This window comes from Microtus oregoni, unplaced genomic scaffold, assembly GCF_018167655.1.
Source record: "Microtus oregoni isolate MIOR12 unplaced genomic scaffold, Mior012 000042F_ref0000377, whole genome shotgun sequence".
Classification (NCBI taxonomy): domain Eukaryota; kingdom Metazoa; phylum Chordata; class Mammalia; order Rodentia; family Cricetidae; genus Microtus; species Microtus oregoni.
In genome coordinates, this window is record NW_024543209.1 from 11,835,651 (window position 1) to 11,859,078 (window position 23,428).

At 44.6% G+C, this 23,428-nt stretch overlaps 1 protein-coding gene and 1 pseudogene across 2 annotated transcripts in view; both read right to left on the reverse strand.

The window, feature by feature from the left end:
- Cdyl (chromodomain Y like) overlaps positions 1-22,977 on the reverse strand; it is a 132,863-nt gene extending 109,886 nt beyond the window's left edge. The window contains exon 1 of one of the 2 annotated variants that reach the window (XM_041632911.1): positions 22,482-22,977. In XM_041632911.1, coding sequence (XP_041488845.1) covers positions 22,482-22,505 — 24 coding nt within the window. In that variant the 5' untranslated portion in view covers positions 22,506-22,977. The remainder of the gene's footprint in view (positions 1-22,481) is intronic. The other variant, XM_041632913.1, reaches the window with a different exon arrangement.
- Positions 760-22,063, reverse strand: LOC121434106 (annotated as a pseudogene).
- Positions 22,978-23,428: the final 451 nt, after the last annotated feature.

Sequence of the window (23,428 nt, forward strand, 5' to 3'; positions counted from 1 at the left end):
TTCTCAGCACAGCTATCTATAGGGTCCTAAGTGTGACACCTTTTAGACTCTAACCCCATCTGTAGTCCTCTGCCCATCTCAAGACACACTGGCCCATGCTGGCCTTGAACTCACAGACCACCGTGTCTGCCTCCCACATGTTGGGATTAAAGGTATTAAAGGATTTCTTAAACAAAATTAAGGAAAGAAACTGGTGGGACCCAAAAGGAAGAGGCAGACCGATAGCCAGGGCTGCTTTTTTGATGTAGCCTACTCCACAGATCAGTTATACAGGGAATGTGGAATAATAGCCACATAATAATGCAGAATGGTGTGCAGTGCCTAGTGCTCGTTACTAAATAGAGTTCTCATCCATCCTTTCTTCAACAGGTATACATAGAGCCTTCACCGCAAACCACAACTAAGGGGATGAGATTCGACTCTGCATGTCGGCTGAGTGTCAGCTGGCTTACACAGTGACTGAAGACAGACAAATCATATTTCAGAGAGGTGCTGGCTAACAAAACACCTTCTCCTCTCCCACATCTACCTTCAGACACCTACCTTTTTTCCTAGATCCATATTATTTATTTATTTTTATTACTAATTTTACATACCAATCCCAGTTCCCACTTCCTCCCCATTTCCTGTTTCCCCCACCTTCAGTCCCACTGCCAGTGGCCCACACCACACTGTCACCTGCATTCAGAGAGCCTAGTTTGGTCCCATGCGGGTTCCCCAGCTGTCAGTTCGGGGTCAGTGAGTTACCACTAGATCAAGTCAGCTGTTTCTGTGGGTTTTCTCACGGTCTTGACCCCGCTGCTTGTAATATTGCTCCTCCCTCTCGACAACCGAACTCCAGAAGCTCTGCCTGGTACTTGGATGTGGATCTCTGCTTCGGCTTCATCGGTTGTTGGATGAAGGTTCTGAGGCAGAGCTCTGACTGCTGGAGGATAAGGAGTCTGAAGAGTCTGGACTGCTCTTGCTGCTGTCAGAATCTGAGTCAGAGGAATCAGACTCTGTCTGAGGAGGATGCCAACGACGACGAAGTCGGGAGGGGGGTTCTTTTGCTCAGCTTCTGGTTTCTGGGGTGTATTTGCAGGTGCCCTTGCAGTTCGTTCATCCATGAACCTCTGAGACCAATGGAAGTGAAAATGTTGATGGCAAACCAGGTATTCCGTGGACTGTCTCGAGGTAATAGTCCTTAAAGAATGACTGTACGGTTTCACCCTTTAACCTCGCATTCAGCTGAGGAAGACCCATGTGTTCACCCAGTTCCTGAAAAAATATTGTGACAAAAATTCTACTAGATGATGTAGTGGTTTCTTCACCAACCTTGATACATTCAGAACACTACATGGAAATGAATCCATGTAGAAAATGTGAGCAAACACCTCAGCAACATTCCTCAGCGGTGTGTTTTTAAGCGATGGATGTTATCATAGCATTCTTTGAATAGACTCTCAATGATTGCAAGTATTCTTTTTTTCAGCATGCAAAAGAGCCAAGCTAACAAGGCAAAAATTTTTTCAGAGACCCTTTGTTGGGCACAGCAACCAAGTACCATGGTGTAGAGCTTCTTCTGTTTGGCTCTCAGAAAACTCCATCTTCAGCAACTTGTGTGCACATTCTTCAAAATCTAAACTCGACTGGATAGCGAGATATCTTGTATGGTGAAATGAGACCAGGTTGATTTCTGTTTTGTCATGGATACTTTGGTGTACTCCGTCCTCTTCTTCCTCCTCCTCATCTTCACTCCTTCCAGTTTCATGGTCTGTGATTGAATCACTGTCTCCTTCATCAACAGTTTCTTCCTCCTCTTCTTCCTCCTCCTCATCTTCACTCCTTCCAGTTTCATGGTCTGTGATTGAATCACTGTCTCCTTCATCAACAGTTTCTTCCTCCTCTTCTTCATCCTCCTCATCTTCACTACTTCCAGCTTCTTGATCTGTGATTGAATCATTGTCTCCTTCAATTTTTTCCTTTTTAATAGCTTTAAACTTCTCTTCATTCTCCATAAAATTAGGATCCATCTTGAAAACATTAAGAACATCTTCTAGATCGTAGTCATTCTCCAAGGGGAGCATACGGGTAGCCTGATCGTTCTCTTCCACTAAATCAAGTCCTTCCCAAATAACAGGGTGATCTTTGAATCTGTCCTTCCGTATAGCAAACACCACTATAATAGTGTCCTAAGCTCTTTGGTTGATCTCAGACCTATGTAGAATGTTCCGTAGGCATTCAAAGATAGCACTGATTCCTTCTGGTGACGGCTGGGTTAATCTGAGGCCACATACTTTGATGATGCCAAAAGCTACCTCAACATTGTCATCTGTTGGTCTCTCTAGCAGCAAAGAGAGCATCTCAGTCACAGAACCTCACATGCCACACTTTGGTTAGTAAGAAGTACCACAAATTTTGGAGCAGTCAGGTAAAGTTTATCATTCCTTTGATATCCTTTTCAGAAATTAAGAAATAGTCTCTAGAGGATTAATTCTCCAATCTGTGGGAATTCTGAGTTGATTACTGCCACCAAAGTTGTGTGAACGTGAGTGAAGACTGGAGAAGCACTCTGCACCTGCAAGACAGACCTGGACAGCAGTACTCTCCCTCTGCCTAGGTTTTCTTGAAGGAGATCTTGGATAATAATACTTACATTGGAGATGTTGACCTTTTTAATGAGACCACTGATTGATTTCTTCAGGGGCTTCCAGCTCATTCTCTGTTAGGCTAGGCTGTTTTTATCTGTAATCTGTTACTGCATAATCCTGCGTTTTAGGGGAGGAACATATGTCCCACCCCATCTCCCCTGTCTCCCCCCAGCCCCGCCAACTTCGAGTGAGCAGTGGATCCTGCTCGTCCTTCTTTGTCTTCTTAGCAGGTACGTAGAACTCTGGGCTACGGCTCGTTCTGGGCGCCTTTTTCCAGGAGATGGTCATTTCTGGGACTTTCTAATCCATATCTTTCTCTGCATTTTTCTTAGTCCCTACTTCGTGATTCCATGCTGACATCATAAGAATACCCTCTTCTGTCAGACTGGCTGTAATCAGAGTACTCTCTGTCTTCTGGGGAGGAATTCCAGTGATGTGAACTGTGGCTCTCCCTTCTGCCACGATCAGGAGTGTCTCATGTATGCCACTTTTCATTTTCTGGTGTCAGGTGACCCAATAAACTAGATTCCTCAAGTTGCTTCAAGAAACAGGTACTCAATGGTCTGAGTTCCTCAACAGCTTTCTTTTTGTGTCTCCACGTACCACCTCCACTAAATCCTCAGACCAAATAAACGATCCCGTCCCTACAAATCCTCAGACGGAATGCCCTCCACAGTGCCCAATCTTCCCTCCATAAATGAGAAATGGGCTTTGGAATAAACAAAAGCAATAAATTAAATGTGAAATGAGTGAGGTTGATGACTGTGCAAATCCAAAGTAGTTTTCTTACAACACTGACGAGGGACGTCATCACCAGACCTCAGATGTGTTCCTCTGCATCTCCGTGACTGCCTAAGCTCCCAGATTGCCACACACTAAAGATATGACCTATAGAACCATTTTACAATGAACAATACCCCTAGTCTTATTTTTTCTCAAAAAAAAAAAAAGACTAATTTTTATGGGCTATAAAGATAGTTCAGTGGTTAAAAGCATTTACTGCTCTTGTAGAGAACTGTTTAAAAGTCTTACAAACACCTGCCTGTATCCCTGGTCTGGCTTCCTGTTCGGGCAGCTATACTCATATGCACACACAGGCAAAAAGGCACACACACCAAAAAGCACAACAACGAAAAAAACTCTTAAATAAATTAAAATATTTATGTATATGTGTGTGCATACTCTCATGTGTTCATGTGCCCATGAAGGCCAGAAGAGGGCACTGGAACCCTGGAAGCTGGAGCTGAAGACAGTTGTAAGGCACCCACATGGGAGCTGGGAACTGAACTTGATTCTCTAAAGAATAGCAAGTGCTCTAACCGGCTCAGTCACTACTCTAGCCTCATAAATGAATCTGTAATGCTGGTACTGAACAAGCCTTCTGTAAGTTTCCAAACACTTGTTGTTCCAGTTCTTTAAAAAAAACATCTCATAAAGGGCTGAACTAAAGTCTAACGAAACAAAAGCAAACAACACCCCAACACACACACACCCCACCACATGGCCTGGAGAAATGGTTCAGTGGTTGAAGCATCACACAACAGCAAGCACGAGGACCAGAGCTGAGATATCCAGAACCCATGAAGGTCATAAAGGTGGATGCTGTGATTCACCAGGAATCCCAACCCTCAGAAGCCAGAGACAGGAACAGGGAATCTGCAGAGTGAGTTGGCCAGCTAGTTTAGGGCGTTACCAAGCTCGGGTTCAACAACAGACCATGCCTCATTGAGTAATGTGGAGCACGGGGAAGACTCTGTCCTCTGCTACAAGACTCACCCACCCAAGCACAGTGCAAAGCCCACATTTACATAGAAAAAGATTAAATGTCATCACACATGTCAAACCATGGCTTACTTACATTCATTATCTTTGTAGACACTTAAATTTTATTTAAAAGAAACATGGTGATTCCTCTCAGACAAAATTTTCAATCAACTTGCCTGAACAAATCCAATCTCTGATTTTTTTGTATTCAATGATGCTTTAGGCATCTTTCTAGACATCTTAAATTTAAGTCAGTCAAAAACTGTTCTCCGGGATGATTCATTGAGTTCATTTTCCTTGCAGATTGCCTTCATCTTATATAAAGTTTATTAATTTTCTACCCCATCATTAGTCACTCCTTTTTGTCCACACAAAGATTTCCATGACTCTGAAATAGCTGGGAATTAGTCAAGCCTTATTTAGTTCCACAGCAGTGTTAAAAAATGTCTTACTTTAGTCAGGCCTGCTGTGCATTTTACTTAGAAACGCCCAGAGACAGTCACAATGAAAGAAAAGGAAGATAGAGATAGTGACTTGGATTCTCAGGCCCAACAGGTAAAGAAGTTGCTGCCAAGCCTGACAACCTGAGTTCAATTCCCAGGACCCACCTGGTAGGAAAGAACCAACGCTTACATTCTGATCTCCGTTAAGTACAACATGGCATGAGTGTTTGTGTACACAATCTCCTCCCCCCCCCGCCCCCCCCCCCCGGTGAAGTGATGGTTCAAAAGTAAAGATTACTTGCTATTCTTCTACCTTCATACTTGGTAGCTTACAACCACTTATAACTCTAGCTTCAGGGAATCCAATGCCCTCTTCTGGCCTCCACAAGGCACCTCTGTAGACAGACAGACAGACATGCACGCACAAAAAGTAGAATAAATCTTTTTTTCTAAATAATTTTACCTTTTATAAAGGAACTACCATCTTTCAATTGACACTATGAACAGTTTGGGATATCCGTGAGTCTCCAATGCTTATTCCAAGAAAACAACATGTTTTATGCCACTGAAGTATGAGATCTTAGAGGACAATGGCATCTCAGACACAACAAAATAACCTCAACCACAGAGGGAACACGCCCCTCCTGGACTCTACATAGCCACCGTAGCCCTCAGCAGACACCGATGCAAATATGAAGCTATGGTTTTAAGTTACAAGATCTCTAAGTTACTAGTTGTCACATTAAACAATTTCATTATGATCGCCAAAAGATGGTGGCATGTGCCTTTAATTTCACACTTAGAAGTAGGTAGAACCCAGTGAGTTTGAGGTCAGCCTGGTCTACTGAATGAGTCCAAGCCTACACAAAGAAATGTTGTCTCATAACCACCCCCCCCCACAAAAAAAAAAAACCTTTCATTATGGCCGAGGCAGGCAGGTTTCTGAGTTCCAGTCCAGCCAGGGCTACATAATGAGACTCAAGGAATTCATTAGAGGCTGTGACCCTGTAGTGTTAAGAGCTAAGAGAGCAAATAATTGAAAGCAGTAGATAGGGTCAGCCTGAACAACAAGGTAAGACACGGTCTCTTTAAAGAAGATATTTCATTATTCATTTCAAAACCTCAGCAGGGCAAACCATTCAAGCATCACCTTTAATAAACGTAGGATGCTTAAAGAGTAAACAGTTTCTTGTCATTAATATCCAAATCAGATAGCTAGGGAGAAAACTCAATCTTCCCATGTATTTGCTACTCTTTGCAAACACTATGGATGTCCACAGACAATAAGGGACTGAATGAGACTGGGGGTTTAATTTGGGGAAGTAACACACCCTGGGGATGAACTCCCAATACCTCACAGACCTGATATGATGGCACAAACCTCTCCACAGTAATTGGGAAACAGAAGCGTGAGAAACAAAAGTTCAAGGTCATCACAGAAAACTTTCAAACCAGACAAATCCCTAGCTGAAGAAGGCAAAGTAGGTACAAAGTCCTACCCCTAACCAAGAAGCTATCTGCACCTGATCAACGGGAAGGGGGTGGGGATATGTCAGCTTTCTTCAAAGAGTGACACTGGCGTCAGGGTCTGGAGATGCCAATCACAAGCTACCTTCTCTCTAAGAATGATGTCAGTGTGCTAGGGGTACAGCAGAGTCTTCATACACACTGGTCCACTGGCCTTCTAAAGCTCATGAAGCATCCACACCTCTTTTCTTTTGAAACAGATCTCCCTGTGTAGCCCAGGATAGCCAGATCCTGCTTCCAGCTCCAAGATGCTATGATTACAAGTGGGAACACATGGAAAATGTCTGTCTCCTGGATCTTCCCACCTTTCCAGGGGATGTTTAAAGGGCCCTACCCCAACGAAAAAGCTTCTAGATCTAGACCAGTGGTTCTCAGCCTTCCTAATCCTTGTGACCCTTTAATACAGTTTTTCAAGTTGCAGTAACCCCCAGCCATAAAATTATTTCCATTGCTACTTCATAACTGTAATTTTGCTACTATTATGAAACATAATGTAAATATCTGATACGTGGAACCCCCCAAGGGGTCATGACCCACAGGTTGAGAACCACTGACCTAGTTGAAGTAGTATCACTGGGCTATCTCTGGAACAAAGTACGAGCCCTGCCCCACTACTGAAGCAGCTTCCCAGTTCACCCACATCCCTTTATGGCTGTAGAACTAGCCACAGGAACCCCAAGATGAAGCTCCCAAGGTTTCAGTTTCCTCTTTAGTAGAACTGAGACTGAAAAATTAGAATTTTAGAACAACCCCTTCCTATCTCCATCTTGGCACTGTGTTCTTTTCCTCCCTAGGGCCATCTTTCTCACAATGGGAAGAGTACTACCTATTAGGTCCCTACGGCTACTCAGCTCTGAAGGCTTCTGGTCTTAATACTTGATTTCCTCCTACCAACATGAGCACACACATCTAGACAAAATGCTCCGGTAGGTAAAGGCGCTTGCGACACAAGCCTGGTGGGCCTGGGCTTGGAGTCTGGAACCCATGTCAAACTGGAAGTGATGGAGAAGAAACTCCCATCAACTCTATTGCTGAAGGAGAGAACAGAATACTCCACGCTGACCTCTGACCTCTGTACCAACACCATGCACATGCAACCAAGCACACACAATTCAAAAGAAAAAAATACATTCCATGGTATTTTAAAATTTATTCTGCATAACCACTACAAACTGAAGCTATTTAGGAAGGAACGTCTCCTGAGGAATTGATAGACATATGTCCATCTATTTAATTAAGACACACTCAGAAGATATTTATGAGTAGCACTTAGTGACAGGATAGTCATTCTGAAGGAGAGCTTATTCAGTCTGATAGGTGAGTGGACAGACTGTAGACTGTCTATGACCTAGTTACTCACAGCCAACTAGGTTCTGAAATTATCACACAGAAAATTCAAAAGACAATTCATAGATTTTTTTTAATTGGCATCACAACTGGGTATGGTGGTGTATGTATGCCCACAATGCCAGCACCTGGGAGGTGCAGACAGGCTTTGGCAGTTCAACTGCACAGCAAGTGTGAGGTCAGTATGGGCTACATGTGACCCTGTCTCAAGACAACAAATAAAAAGTAAGCCGGGCACGCTGTTAGCTGCATGACGAAACCCATAGAGGCCTGTGTGTGTGCATCAGGCCCTGTGGAGCATATCCGGACTGTATACACTACCTACTATAGCCACCTGATAGCCATCTGGGCTATAAAAGTACCGGATATCTTGGCACTCACAGTTAATCTCTTATTTTACCTAATGGCCCCAGAGGTTAAGAATTAGAATATGCTGAACAAGAGATACAAAGTACTTCAAGTGAGACAGGGCAACTACAAATAGAAACTCTGAGAAGGTATATAAAAGCAAGCGAGTACAGTCAGGAAACTCGTTAGAGAATAATCTCCCACAATGCCTAATTTATAAACAACGGTACTACAGGGGTGTGTGTGTGTGTGTGTGTGTGTGTGTGTGTGTGGTTAGTCAGCTTTCCATTCCTGCAACAAATGCCTGAGAAAAATCGCACACAGAAGGTTATTTCAGCTCACAGCTCGCTTGCTTCAGGCCGTGTCAGGGAGCGTGTGCTGGAAGCCAACTGCTCACCTCATGGTTAGGGAAGCAAGAGAACACAGGTTCTCACTATTCCTGTGAAGGACATACCCCCAGTGACCTGAAGACTTCCCATTAGGTCCCACTTCTTAGAGGTTTTAACACCTCCCAACAGCACCAAGGACATCTAACACAGGAGTCACTGAAGAGCCAAAGAGCATGGATAGGAAAAACCATAGCAGAGAGAGGGATCAAAATTATCCACCATTTTAGGTATCAAACTGCAGGTGCTACTGGTATATATTTCCTACTACTGGGCTGGAGAGATGGCTCAGCGGTTAAGAGCATTGCCTTCTCTTCCAAAGGTCCTGAGTTCAATTCCCAGCAACGACAGGGTGGCTCACAACCATCTGTAATGAGATCTGGTGCCAGACATCCTCAGACTATGAAAGTCAATATGGACAAATTCAACAGAATCATCATATACAGACTGCCCATGTATGCTTCAGCATTGCCAGGGCATAAACTTCAATTCAAATTTCATTCTATTACAATCTGAGGAAGAGCACAACAAACCATATGCTAATGAGCATCTTCTGGGCATTCGCACAAGCTCAGCACAGGCTCGTGTGTGCTGCGCACACACACCCACCTCTTCTAGAAGCTCAAAAGATCATCTATATATCTGCATATCAGAGATGAGTATATACCAGACAGTTGGAAGACTAAGGCGGTTTGAACTAGAGTTGCTTACACTCTACTCTAGGTGCCTGAAGTATAAGATAAGAAAAGCAGTCTCCTAGAGTGTACAGATAAAAACTTATTAGCTAAATTAAATAGGCAGTCAGGCTCCTGTGCCCTGGTCCAGAGCTCTGCAAGGCAACAAGCACATGGCCAAAGCCAAGAGTTAGAGCAGAAAGCCTGGTGGGGAATAAAGACAAGTTCAAGACTGGACATGGGATCAAGAAAACTAGGGAGAACATGCCTGTCAATACCCAAGGCAGACAACTAAGATGAACACGGCAATGTTTGGGGCTGCATCTAGGGCCTGTGGCGAGAAAACAGGTCATGGCAATGAGACTTACTCAAGTTCAACTAGCTGCTCATTTCATGGTGGCTAGAAAGCAGAGAGAAGAGGGTGGCCAGACCCCAGAAGTTTCTTCAAAGACAGCCCCCAGCAATAGAGTTTCCTCCAACCATGCCTGCCCCTCCCCAGTCCCGCACCCTAAAGGGTCTGACACTTTCAAATAACCCGCAGGTTCATGATCTATCAAGCCTTTAAGAGCAGGTCTCTGAAGGACACGCCTCTCTCAAGCTACAGCACTCTGGACGACAGCGCAACACCACCACTCTTTAAACAGGAGGCTTAGTTGAGACAAATCCTGCAGCTTCTGAGTGGCCAGCAGGAAGATGACCCAACTGAAAGCAGGACCTTTAAACTTCACTGAAAAACAAGCACTGAAAAAAGATGACGCCTTAACCATCACAAATCTCATTAACCCATCACCAAATCAACCTATACTTCACTTAATGATTTTTCTAGAAGATAACTTAAAACAAGCTTGGAGACACATACACACACCAGGAGCCCATAGGCTCCAGGAAGTCACTATCATGGCTCATATCCCTGAAACTTTTTAAAGCATCTCACAACAATACTCACTCCCTTGGTCTGTGGAGTACACAGTAATTATCTCTTCCGAGTTCTAGAGTAACATCAGACATAAACAGGTCACACCTTCTAAAGCCACTCAACCCTCCACTCCATCTCAATTTCCTAGGAGTACGTTTGCTCATTTTGCCGTGGTTAGAATGAACAGAATAGGGAAAAACTGTAAAACACATACCATAAAAATGACCTTGACTTTACCACTTACGTGCCATAGTTTTTTTAAAGGGGCTTCTAGATAGTTCTAACACACACCTTTGCATAAACACACCTCATACCTTATGTTCTCTCCAGGGCTCACGATCTCCAAAAACTATCACCCCAAGACAAGAACTCCCCCATGTTGAACTCATTTCATGAGCTAACCAGCACGTCACTGACCTGCCTGAGCAGATCCGCGTTCCTTTCTGGCTGCACTTGTGTGTCAAGCTGTAAACACCGTGTCTAATATCAACGTAAGCAGTACCATGGAGCCCCAGAGCTGGCCGATACACATATGTCGCTGCTTTCATAAACAAAGAATGGAAAGGGCTGTACCCAAGTTCTCTCGGGTGCTAACTAGCTGAACTGGAGATTAGTTACATGGTAAATCAGGAAATGCCCATGTGCATCTACGTAACGTCCTGAAATTCTAACCGCAAATGAATGACAAAAAGAAAGGTAAACTTTAACTAAAGAATATCCGTAACCTGCAATCAACAGTGCTGGGTTCTACCAAACAGTGGGACAGCAGCACCACCTTCTAGAAAACCACAAGCAGCAGGAACTCTTACGGACAGAAAGTATACACCAACTAAGACACTGCAGACACTGGAGCTCACCAGCTATGTGACACCAGTGGCAGATAAAAGCCTCCCCTCCCACACATGCCACTGTCACAAATAAAAACAGAAAATCCATTTTAAAGGTTTTTTTTTCAATTGTATGTGCCTGAGTGTATGTATGTGCACTACATGTGTGCAGGTACCTATGAAAGCCACAAGAGGGCATGGGATTACCTGGAAATACAATTTCAGGCAGTTGTGAGCCACCTGCTGTGGGTACTGGCAACCAAACCAAAACCCTCTGCAAAAGCAGTAACCACCTTTACTGTTGAGCCATCTTTCCCATCCCATATTCATTTTAATAACAACAATGCAATCTATCTTTCTAGGAGAAAATCTTCCTCCCCTCAAATAATTTGTGCAAACTTCAAGTTCTTTCTAGTTTACCTCCAAAATGCCTGGCAAGATTTGTCCCAAACCAGACACCTCATGTCCCATTATCACATAAGTTACGATTTCAAATGCCAATCACTAGTAGTATCAGCAACCGTTGATTGTCTGCCAGATTCATGTCCCCAGACATCACACCATGGAATTCCCAACAACATATGTATTCAACCATTCCAGAAGAAACTGCACACCACACTATGACAAAACAATGGACAAGGAGGTGAAAAGGGGTAACTACAGTAGGAGCAAAATGGCCCCACACTTTCAAGAGAGGGATGCTAATGACGTGTGGCTTTTTTGTTCTTTGTTTCAAGGTCCTGTGGAATAAGAACCTTACCTACTAGGCAGGCTGAATGAAGACAGACATTGGGGCTGGCACGCTAAGAACAAGTCAGTCTCAGCTAAAGAAAAAAGTTTGAGAAGATATGCTCATAAGACAAACTAGGCAGAGCAACAACTATCCCCAATTCCATAAACAGACATATGAAATCCAGTTCACCCTTATCTGCATTTCAATATCATCAGACAAATACAACCTTGGCTCAAACCCTCCAAAACCATCACTTCGTCATGGTAACTACAAGTTCCAAATATGGGGAGGGGGGCTTCTTCAGATGCAGGAGTCACAGCAAACTAGAGTTCTGAGGACTTCCCGCCCCCAACCACAAATAACCAGACCTTTATTAAGATGTAACTCTTCAGGCTTTACTGGGCTTGCAGGAAGCAAGAAAAACCTCAGGCACACCTCCAATTCCAATTCCGGAGAATGAGTAAATCGTAAAAATAGATCAACACCGTGGCAGCTAATAGTGATCCAAACTGACAGAAATCCACAAGAGAAGACACCTCTCCCTGAGCGAGGGAGTTTATAAACTAGGTTAGCTCTAGAAGAGGACCCTGGCTGTTGGTGGCACTATTCCTTGGGCTGAAAGTCTGGATGAACGAAAGGAGAAAGCCAACTGGGCACCAGTGCTCCTTCCTCTCTAGTCCTGTTTACAGACACAATGTGACAGTTGTCTCACTCCTGAGTGACTCCTGCTGCCACGTCTACCATGCCACCACACTATGATAAACCAAACCCCTTAATAGACAGACTGCGAGCCAAAGTAATGCCTCCTATAAATCATCTCTGCCAGGCATTTGTGACAGCAAGGAGTAAATAACCACTGCGACACCAAAGACAAAAGGCAAGGAGGGATGAAGGGAGGGGCACAGGGGCAACAATAATAACATGGTCATCCAGAATATTCAGAAGCAGAAACAGTCAAAATACGAAATGGGCGAATTCAAACTTTTCCATTCAAAACCTTTCCATGCGAAAAAATTCTTAACTCCGAGCACACAAGTATAGAAAATGAGTATAAAACTCTGACATTTGTTGATATAAATCTTAATTTAAAACAATTATTTGGTATACATATAATTTAACCATTTATTAAAGATGAGAGCAAATTTAGCACTCCTTTTAACATAAAGAATAACCCAGAATCCTCAATGTTTGTCAGAGTTAAGCGATCATTTTGATGGTTTAACTATCAATGCTGAGCATGCCACTTCACCTAAATGCATACAGTCTATGAAGAAAGAAGAGTGTTTACAGCTATTTAGCAAAGTATTGGAAGTTCTGTCCTAAACTCAAGCAAAATTTAGCATTTTTATGAAACTCGAGTCAACTTAAAACAATTTCAAAATCAAATATTCAAACACATACAATCCAAAGACAGACTAATTTGGTATTCACATGATAAAGAATGGGGATAGACAACTATTAAGTCTTCTTTTTCCATAATTAAACCATTGTGCTTCTAAGAGAGCAGGAAACTTGTATGTAGACTTCAAAGACTGCAAGGCTAATGTCACTGCACTCCACGACAGAAAGGTCTTAGATGGGAACCAGTGTTTCAGGCAGCAACAGGCAGTGGCGGGTGGTGGCAAAGTGAACTGCTGTGATTAGCTGGCTGCCGCTACAGTGAAGTCACCAGAGCAACACGGGGTGCACTGCAAGCAACCTTGGGTGCGTTACGTATTTGCTTTTCATTTCTGCATTCAGAAAAGTCTTTTACTGTTACCCAATGTTTCATGACATGCCGCCGTCAGTTAGGTGACCCGCTGAACTGGAATTATCAAATTAAACTCAGTTCAAATCAAGGAGATACAAGGTTATCTCACATAAAGAGAAAACAAACAATAACTTTCAAATGTAAATAGAAAAGGAAGTTAAAAAGAAACAAAATCAAGGAGATGGAAATGAGAGACTAATCAATAAAGAGACACTAAGATGACAAAATAGGTAACTATGTGGAATCCCAGGAGAGTGGAAGAGGGTGCTGGGGCACCCCAGCACTGGACGCTGAGGGCAAAGGGATGCCAGTCCAAAGAGAAGGAAGAGGAAGAGTGGATATGGATCTAGAGAAGAAACAATATTTGCAGACAGAATAGCCTGATAAGGCACAAACTCGCAAAAGCAGTATAACATATAAAAGGTCATACAGCATACGCGGGAGTAGAACTCCAAAACAGCAGAGTCAAAGGAATGATCTCCAAGGCAACCATAAAGAGACCAGTTTCCTATAATGGAGCCAGTCACAAACCAGCTCCTCAAAAACGCTGAGAAAGCAGATGATGGCATCAAAGCTTGGAAATGCTGCAAGAAACAACCAATTTTAAAATAAGGAGAAAAGGAGCCAATGAGCTGGTTTCTTTTAAATCACCACCTCTCACCTCACCCAGGGTTCAGGGACCATAACATGGCCAAAGAGATGCTGAAAACTATCAGGAGAACCAGACTCAAACAGCATCCTCTGGCCATGACAAGACGGATGTGATCAACCCACAGAGCTATGCCTACACAGGACCGGAGCAAGAACATGCTCACCAACCTTCTAGCAGGGTGTGGCCAGAGGGTCAAGAGCCCCCCCCACACACACACAGCTGAAGAGTTAAGGACAACTGATCACTTCTGCAGATGGGATGGCTGTGTTTTTTTTTAAGGGTATGGTCCCTGACAGGTCAACTATGCTTCCACAAGTGGCCCTACACTCATGAGTGTGTGTCTGTGTGTGTGTTTGTGTATACCCACATATATAGATGCGTATATATATATATATATATATATATATATATATATAGCAGCAAAACTGGACTTAGTGGGTTATTTAAAATAAAACAGAGGAATGGGTAAGAAAGTAGGGAGTGAATCTAGAAGGAGTTAGGGGGAGGAAGGGGGTAAATGTATTCAAAATACACTGCATGAAATTCTTAAAGAATTAATAATACTATGCTAAAATGTGTATGTTATATTAGCTAAGAATAACCTGCCATACCTATGGTATATTTTCTGTAAACCCAATGGTAACCACAAGGCAAAGCATGCAAAAGGAGCATTAGGAAGAAGACATTAAGTCCTAGTTTGCTCTGATAAACACCAGTACCAGCAACTTGGAGGGCCCAGAGGCCCTCTGCAGGACCTGACCTGACAGCCTCCTCCTTGAGGACTAGCTTTCACAATACCAGAAGAGCCCTGCAGGCTTCCAAAGGAGGGGAACGACTAACAGCCCCACCCTACGCCCCCCACCCTATGCCATCTAAGAACCACAACAACAATCAGCATGGCACAATAGCCCTATCTGGGCAGCAGAGGCGCGCACTCCTTGGTGGTAACCAACAGTTCTCTATTTGGACTTAAAACCCACATCACCCACTCGACAAAAGGAAACTCATGCCTGGTACTGGAAACCTAGCCAACTACCCAGGGCTAGTTAAGTCACAGATCGTAGAGGAGAACCTATAACCACCACTTTAGTAAACCAGCATAATCCCTAACCACCTTCTAAGTATTTCACTCCTCATCAAGGAAACTTCTCTTTGCAACAGTCAGAGACATTTCAGAAACCACAACCAATCAAAATGTAGAGTTGTGGAGCCCAGTCCCAAGAGACACATCTCCAAAATGACTCCGGAACCAAGGCTCAGGAATCACTGCAGAAGCAAGGAGTGGGGGTGTGGTAAGAGCCTGAGGTTCAAGGAGTGTGCTCTGAGAGGTGTCTTCTAGAAACGTCAGAAGCTACACCCATAAAGTCTCACCCACAGGATTGTCTAAACATGACCTGAACAGGACAACAGTGGACATGGGAGCCAGGGAAAGCTCACCAGGCATCAACCGTACATAGAAAACTACAAGCAAGTAGGGCAAGCTGAGGAGAGAAATAGCCTTCCCCAGGGAAGGGCACAACTGCTTATCTGGTTAGCAACGGTCAGCCCTGAAAACATACATAAAAGAGACAGTGTGAGGACTAAACAGGTTATATTTTTGTATTTAGGAATATATATATGTATATAATATCAATTATAAAAAAGAAGTCATGGATTTGAAAAAGAGCAAGGAAGAATATATGGAAAGGTTTAGAGGGAGGAAAGGGAAAGGGGAAATGAAGAGATTATATTATAATCTCAAAAATTAAAAGAAATTTAAAAATATTTTACATAATTAAAAAAACCACCTTAGGCTAGGCAGCAGTGGTACAAGCCTTTAAATCCCAGCACTTGGGAGGCAGAGGCAGAAACAGGCAGATCTCTGTGAGTTTGAGGCCAGCCTGATGGTGTACAGAGCAGGTTCCAGGACAGGCTCCAAAACTACAGAGAAACCCTGTCTCGAAAAACAAAACCTTAGAAAGGGGAAAATTTATTTCACCTTCCAGCATACAGCCCATCATAAAGGGAAGTCAGGGCAGCAACCTGGAGGCTGGAAATGAAGCAGAGACCATGGAGTAAGGTTGCTTACTGGCTTGCTCAATCTACTTTACTACCCAGGACCAGATGCAGAGCTGCTCCCAGTGGGCTGGTGGGCCCTCCCACATTAATCATTGCTAAGAAAATGCTCTGCAGACTTCCTACGGACAACATGATGTAAGCATTTACTCAACTGAGATTCCGACTCCCAGAAAAATCTAGCTTCTAGCTTGTATCAAGCTGACCAAAAATTATACAGGTCAATACAAAAGCTAGAGCATAGTTGAGCATATACTTTTGTTGTATGATAGGGCCTCTCTTGGGTATATTCCCAAGAGTGGTATTGCTGGATCCAGGGGTAGGTTGATCCCAAATTTACTGAGAAACCGCCACACTGCTTTCCAAAGTGGTTGCACAAGTTTGCATTCCCACCAGCAATGGATGAGTGTACCCCTTTCTCCACAACCTCTCCAGCAAAGGCTATCATTGGTGTTTTTGATTTTAGCCATTCTGACAGGTGTAAGATGGTATCTTAAAGTTGTCTTGATTTGTATTTCTCTGATCGCTAAGGACGTTGAGCATGATCCTAAGTGTCTTTTGGCCATTTGAACTTCTGTTGAAAATTCTCTGTTCATGGCAATGGGTTTTTGATACTACTGCATGTACTGGCTTTGGGGGAGCCTAGGCAGTTTGGATGCTCACCTTACTAGACCTGGATGGAGGTGGGTGGTCCTTGAACTTCCCACAGGGCAGGAACCCTGATTGTTCTTCGGGCTGACGAGGGAGGGGACTTGATGGGGAGGAGGGGGAGGGAAATGGGAGGCGGTGGCGGGGAGGAGGCAGAAATCTTAAATAAATAAATAAGAAAGAAACAGAAGAAAACAACAACAAAAAACAAAAGCTAGAGCAGAGACAAGTGAAATTTAGAAAGTGGGAGGGGTCACATGGAGAGGTTTTTTTAAAAAAAAAAAAAGAAAGAAACTAAATAAAAATCAACAAATCTTTAGCTGAACCAGAAAAAAAAAAATTAAGAAAAACAGCAGAAATACAAGGCTCATGAGACTTATGAACAAGTGTTTGCTAATCAAGTTGATAACACAAAAGAAATCAAATTTGAAGGCTCCTACACAATCAAGAGTGAATGATATAAAGAAACAGAAAATCTGAACAAACCAGTAATGAGCAAGGAGCATAATAAAATGTCTTCCATGAAAGCAAAAAACAACAGCTTCACTACTGAAAAGCATGCTGGGCAGTGACGGTGTACACCTTTAATCCCAGCATTCAGGAGGCAGAGGCGCGAGGATCTCTGTGAGTTCAAGGCCAGCCTGGTATAGAGAACAAATTCCAGGACAGGCTCCAAGTTGGCCCTGTCTCCAGAAACAAAAAGAAAACAAGAAAAAGCACAACTAAAGAATGCTGTCAACTCATACCCCGAATGAGAGAATACAAGTGTAACAATACTCAACAAAATTCAATAGCACGTAAAAAAGAAAAACTAGTGGGGGATGGTGGCACAAGACTTTAGTCCCAACACTTGGGACCCAAGGCAGAGGCAGGCAGATCTCTGTGAATTCAAGGCCAGCGTGGTCTGTCTACAAGAGCTAATTCCCAGCTAGAACTGTTAAACAAAGAAACCCTGTCTCGAAAAATCAAAAAAAAAAAAAAAAAGAAAAACTAACCCACCAGAATAAACTGTGATTTACGTTAGGATGCAAGGGAGGTTGAACAACACAAATACCTTATATTAACAGAATAGAGAAGAGAAACCATATGATCATTTCAACAGATGCTAAAAAGCATTTGATAAAACTCAACATTCCTCCAGGATAAAGACCCTCACAAACGAGGCAGTGATCCCAATAGAAGGGTATTGATGACAACACTATGGATAGGATAGCGCTGTATTGGACAGGTAAAAGTCACACAGTTTTCCTCTAAGACCTGGAGCAAGACAGGATACTCTCATCCCTCCTATTCAACATACTGAATGTCCTAGGCAGAGCAGAGAGACAGTTGAAAGGAAATTCAGCTATCCCTGTTTGCATACAGTAACATTTCATACACAGAAAACCCCAATGATTCCACCAAAAACCTTTCGTGAAATACAAAACCAACATATAAAAGTCAGCATTGTTTCTACACTGACAACGAAGTCAAAGTATCTGGAAAAAGAATCAAGGACGTCATCACATTCATAACTCACAGCTGTAGCAAAAGAAAGTAAAAGATTAGGAATGAACTTCGCAATATCAGGGCAGGAGGTATAGCTCACTGTTACACCTGTCTATCACGCACAAGATCCTCCGCTGGCTCCTAGAGCCACACACACACAAATACACAAACACACACACGCACACACACACAAATAATTGACTTCAAACAAATATAAAGCTATACTATGTTCATGGATTAGAATCAACAATACACTTAAAATATCTATAATACAAAGAGTGATCTGAAGATCAATGTGATTGCCATCAAAATATCAATGATATTCATCCTTACAAAATCAGAACAAAGTCTAAAATCCACACACAAAAAAAAAGGTTCCTGAATAGATAGATAAAGCAATCCTGAGAAACAGCAAAAAACCTAGAGGCATCATACTGACTTCAAAGTATACCACCAAGTTATCATAAATAGAAGTGCACAGTCTAGCATAAGAGAAAACGGGTAGTGATGGCACACACCTTTAATCCCAGAACTTGGAGTGAGAAGCAGGCAGACTTGAGTTCCAAGTCAGTCTGGTCTGCAGAGGGAGTTTCAAGACAGCCAGGGTTACACAGAGATACATTATCTTTAATAAAACCCAAAAGACAAACAAATGGCCAATGGGTACATTAAAAATATTCCACATCAATAATAAAAAATGCGAAGTGAAATCAATCAGGACCAGAAAAATGACTCAGTGGGCAAATACGCTACCACAAAAACATGGTGATATGAATTCAATCCCTGGAAGAGGATCAATGTTGCAAAGCTGTCCTCTGACCTCTACACACACATATATATCATACACAAAATAATAAAGTCTTCTATACCCAAGTACCTTCTGTTAGAACAACTATAAAAAACACAAACGATAACCACTAGTAAGGGCAGAGAAGAAGCAAATTCTTCACACTGATGGTGGGAATGTGAATTAGTACAAGCACTGTAATATACCTATACAGGGTCCTCAAAATGAGAATGAGATCTTCCAGAGTCTTCTGTACACTACAAGAGAAGGAACACACTCAATCAGGTCTTCTGTATAGCAATGGTGACTGTGTTACTGAAAATGTTCAAGATGTACTGTTTCCATCACAAAGATAGTGATGTGAGACACTGTGTCAACTAGCCACACTTAAGGGACTGTACAACACACATACTTTAACACAATAGGCTGTGCGTGTGTAACAATTTGTAAAATGAATTTTTAAAGTCTTTAAAACAAAAGTTGTTTGGTCTTTGTGAAACCTCTGCTCTTTTTTATGCTTAGTCAAAAACATGCTTTGGGCCAGCAAGATGGCTTAGTGGGAAAAGATGCGTCTGGGTTTGATGTCAGGAACCTGGAAGGAGACTCCAAAGTTGTTTTCTAACTTCTGCACATGCACCGTAAGGGGTGCACGCATGCCATGCACACACAAACATGCTTTCATTCAGCCCTAGCAGCACGAGATTCAGAGAGAAAGTCTATTCTATCCTTCAACTAACAGAAGCTCTTTGGATTCTGGCAGACTACTGTGCTACCCTTTTGCAGATTATTCTCGTTTTTCATTCACAAAACATAAATCCAAGAGTCCCTTAGTCATACTAAGGACCTACTGCTGCATACAAGGTTGCATGTTAATTGTTAGAGACATAAATGAAAAAAAACTCAAGCTCAGTAAGCGGTTAGTCAACTCACTACGGCCATGAAGCCTATGAGCCTCCCTCCCTCCTATCAAGGTAGGTACTTAAGGGCAAGACTTTTCAGGGCTCTGGATCTGTAGAGCCTCAGGCCAAAAGCAGAACATTTCAAATTAGGGACAACCAGAAAAAACAGGACAAAACTATTATCCCTTGACCTGGCCTCTGAAGCACATGGTGTTCTGCCCAGCCAGTCAGACTGTAGCGATCCTCTACAGCTGGACATCACTGTGGCCACCACACAATAATGCCTCCCTCCGTGAGCAAACTCTTCATCTTTTTAAGCAAAAACGGGACTTGGGCATTTTAGATCAGTTACAGGACAGTTCTGAGTACCCCTCTGTACATGCCTGCTGTAGGGGTGTGCTCAGTTTTCTCACATAAACCCTCAGAGCTGTACAAGGGAAGCATTGATCCCAACGTCACAGATGAAGAAACAGTTTTCAAGGTTAATTTACTCAACATGACAGCTGGAACTCAGTAACAAGCTATTTGACTCCACATCCAGACTCTCGGCCACTATGCAAAACTTTCAAGTATCAATTTTCTTTCCCTTTTTTTTCTTTAAAAGTACTTATTTTATGTGTGAGCACCAAGTGACAATCTCCCGCAGATAACACTGACCACACTCTGGTAGTGAGGTTTGGTAGCATGAGCCTTCACCTGCTGACCCCCCTCGCTGACTGACTATGCAAGCCCAGGCTGTCCTGATCCTCCCGCCTCAGTCTCCTGAGATTAGAGGTGCACTGCTTCAACATCAACTTCTCATTGTAATACAGCCACAATGTTTCCACCAACTAAAGAAGTTAGAAGGAAAGCTAAATGATACTAAACGGGACACACCTACATTGACTTTCACCACTTCAAATCAAATCTCGATGTTACCTTTTCCCTAACAACAAACTAACAAAAAAACCCAGACTCAAAACTTTGGTTGCACAGTGAACCCATCCGTTCCTCAAGCCGTAGAGGTGCTCTCTGAGAGCACCGCCCATCACATACCTCCAGCTCTACCGGACATCAAAAACACCCTGAATGACCACAAGCCTTAGTATAAAATGCTATTTATAAATGATGTGTGACAGAAAAATGGTGAATACAAAACAGGAAGCTATAGGAGAAACACAGAAAGTAACTTTACTAACTCATAAGGCAACAGTGACCAGCGTGTCATCTCTTTGCTCGAGAAGGATACAACTTATGTATAATGTGAACCTCTTGCCCAAATACCAACGCGGCTGATATTTAGAACCCCCCAAACACTCAACAGTGAACACACAGACTAAGACACCAAAGAAATGATCTAATGTGGAAAGGAAACCCCCCACCTCGCGCACACCCAGTACTTTCCACGACTCAGCCGGTAAGACATCTTGCCTACCCCTTCCCACCTCTACTGTACGGGTTCCCACTAAGACATGTCCATTCCTGGAAACAAAGCTTCTTGGGAACGGGGAGTTCTCCCTTTATATCCCCCAGTGACCTAAGAGCATCTTGAATACACTAGGGCACTGCTAATGTGTAAAATGGTTGAAAGGGGGAGGCGATCTTCAATAATAGGTACAGATAGGTACAAACTGAAGAAGCACAAACCAAGAGCAGGCAACAATCTTTCCCCCCTTAGGTCTACAGAAGGTAGCCACCTTCTAAGGACTTTTGTAAACATTTGTTTTTTAAAAGCAACAAAACAAACAAAAAAAACTTGCTACAAGGTTCTCATTGTTGTCAACAAAGCTTCAGTCCATGCCAAAAGTAGTAATACACACAGGAGGAGGCACACCTTGGAAGGCTCACATAAGGCTGCAGTTACAGATGCTTATTTCAATCTCTAAACACCCAAGTCCCAAAGGCATCATAAGGTTGAGTCTGGATAGAATCCGGAAAGTTTTAAGTCCCTTAAAAAGATGTATTTATAAATATGTGAAATCAGAGAACCACTTAGTCCAAAGGCACTGCCAGCCTTTACCCTTCTGTACTCCCAGGAAGTCTACTTTGAAAAACGTCAAGAAGTTACGTGGAGACATTCAGAATTCGTCCAAGATCCAGACCGATAACTCTCAAACTTGAAGTTAAAGCTGGCAGACCCATCACCCATAACTCATCGTCTCCACTCTTAAGTACCCTCTCCTACTCCCAAGGCTGCGACGACAGCGCATCGGCGTTTAAGTTCAATTTCCTGGCTCCGGCCACAATGTTAACCTAATTAAAGCATGTGGTCAACGTTCAGCATTTTCGGTGCGATATTTTGCATCCTTCTGGCTAGTACCCGAGTGGAGACAGCCGCACGGGCCCCCCGCGAGGCGACACCCTGTCCACCAGGCTCTAGCAAACGGGCAGGAAAAGCACCCCCGCGCCGCCCACGGACCCTACCGCGCGCAGGCACGGGCTCCCCTCGCCAGCAGCACTTTGGGCTGAGTCTGAGCAAGTCGCTCATGTCAGCGCCACTTCCCCCCGGCCCGGCAACTCCGGCGCCCCCGCCCGCCGCTCGCTCGGGGGGCTGGCGCACGCTTCCCGTCCAGCAAGCGGGGCACCGAGGCCCGTGGGTCGGGGGCGCCGCCGGGGGGAGGGGAGTACCTCGTACAGCTCCTCGGAGGCCATGGTGGGCGGCGCAGGGGCGCGGCGGGGTCGGGGCGCGGCACCCGGCGGCAGACACTTTGTTCCAGTTGGGTCCCTGCGTGGCCTGCGCTTCCTGCTCCGCGGCCGGCGCCGGGCGCAGTGCACGGACCAGCTTCGCTCTCCGGGCGGCCGGTGCGGGCCGGCAGCAGCGGGGTTGTGCGCAGGAGCAGCTGCGCAACGCGCCCTGGGCGCCCGCGCTCAGTGCCCGGCGGGCTGGCTGAGGCTCAGGCGCGGGCTCATCGCGCCCGCAAGGGGCCGGACGGGATGGGGAGGGCGCGGCGGCGGTGCGGGAGGTGCGGCGGGATCCGCGGCTCCCGGTCTCCGGTGTAGTGCAAAAAGCTTCCTACTTGCGACCGAAAAACCTGCCCCGGCTACTGAGCATGCCCAGTGCAGCCGCCCGGCCCGGCGGAGCAGTACTCCCGCGCTCCGGGTTTTCGGGCCGCCCTCGCGGGAGGGGCGGGAGGCGGCGGGGCGGGGCGGCCGAGGGGAGCACGGACTCCGTTCCGGGCCTGGGCGCGGGCGGCGGGCTGCAGAGAGCAAGCCGGCAGGAAGGGGAGGAGTCGGATGGGGTGGGCGGGGCCGTGGAGGGTAGTAGGCGGGGCCAGTGGTTGTGGGCGGGGCTCCGAGTTGCCCAAGTCCCGCTCCCCGGGGTCGGCTTGGCCACGGCACCGCCCACCGGCCCTGCCTGGACGTGGGCGCTAGTTGCCCGGCAGAGGGCGGGACCGGGCGGCGCATGAGGGTCGTGGAGGAGGGTTACTGTGCCGACTGGGGCAGGTAACCAAACCCAAAGTTAAGCCAGAAAGGACCTGGCGGGCCTGTGGGCTCGCGTCTAGAGTCGCGACCCGACGGCGGTGGCCGTGCTGTTAGCGCCTGTGACCGGGAGAGCGCAGTGGCTGCCTCCGTGC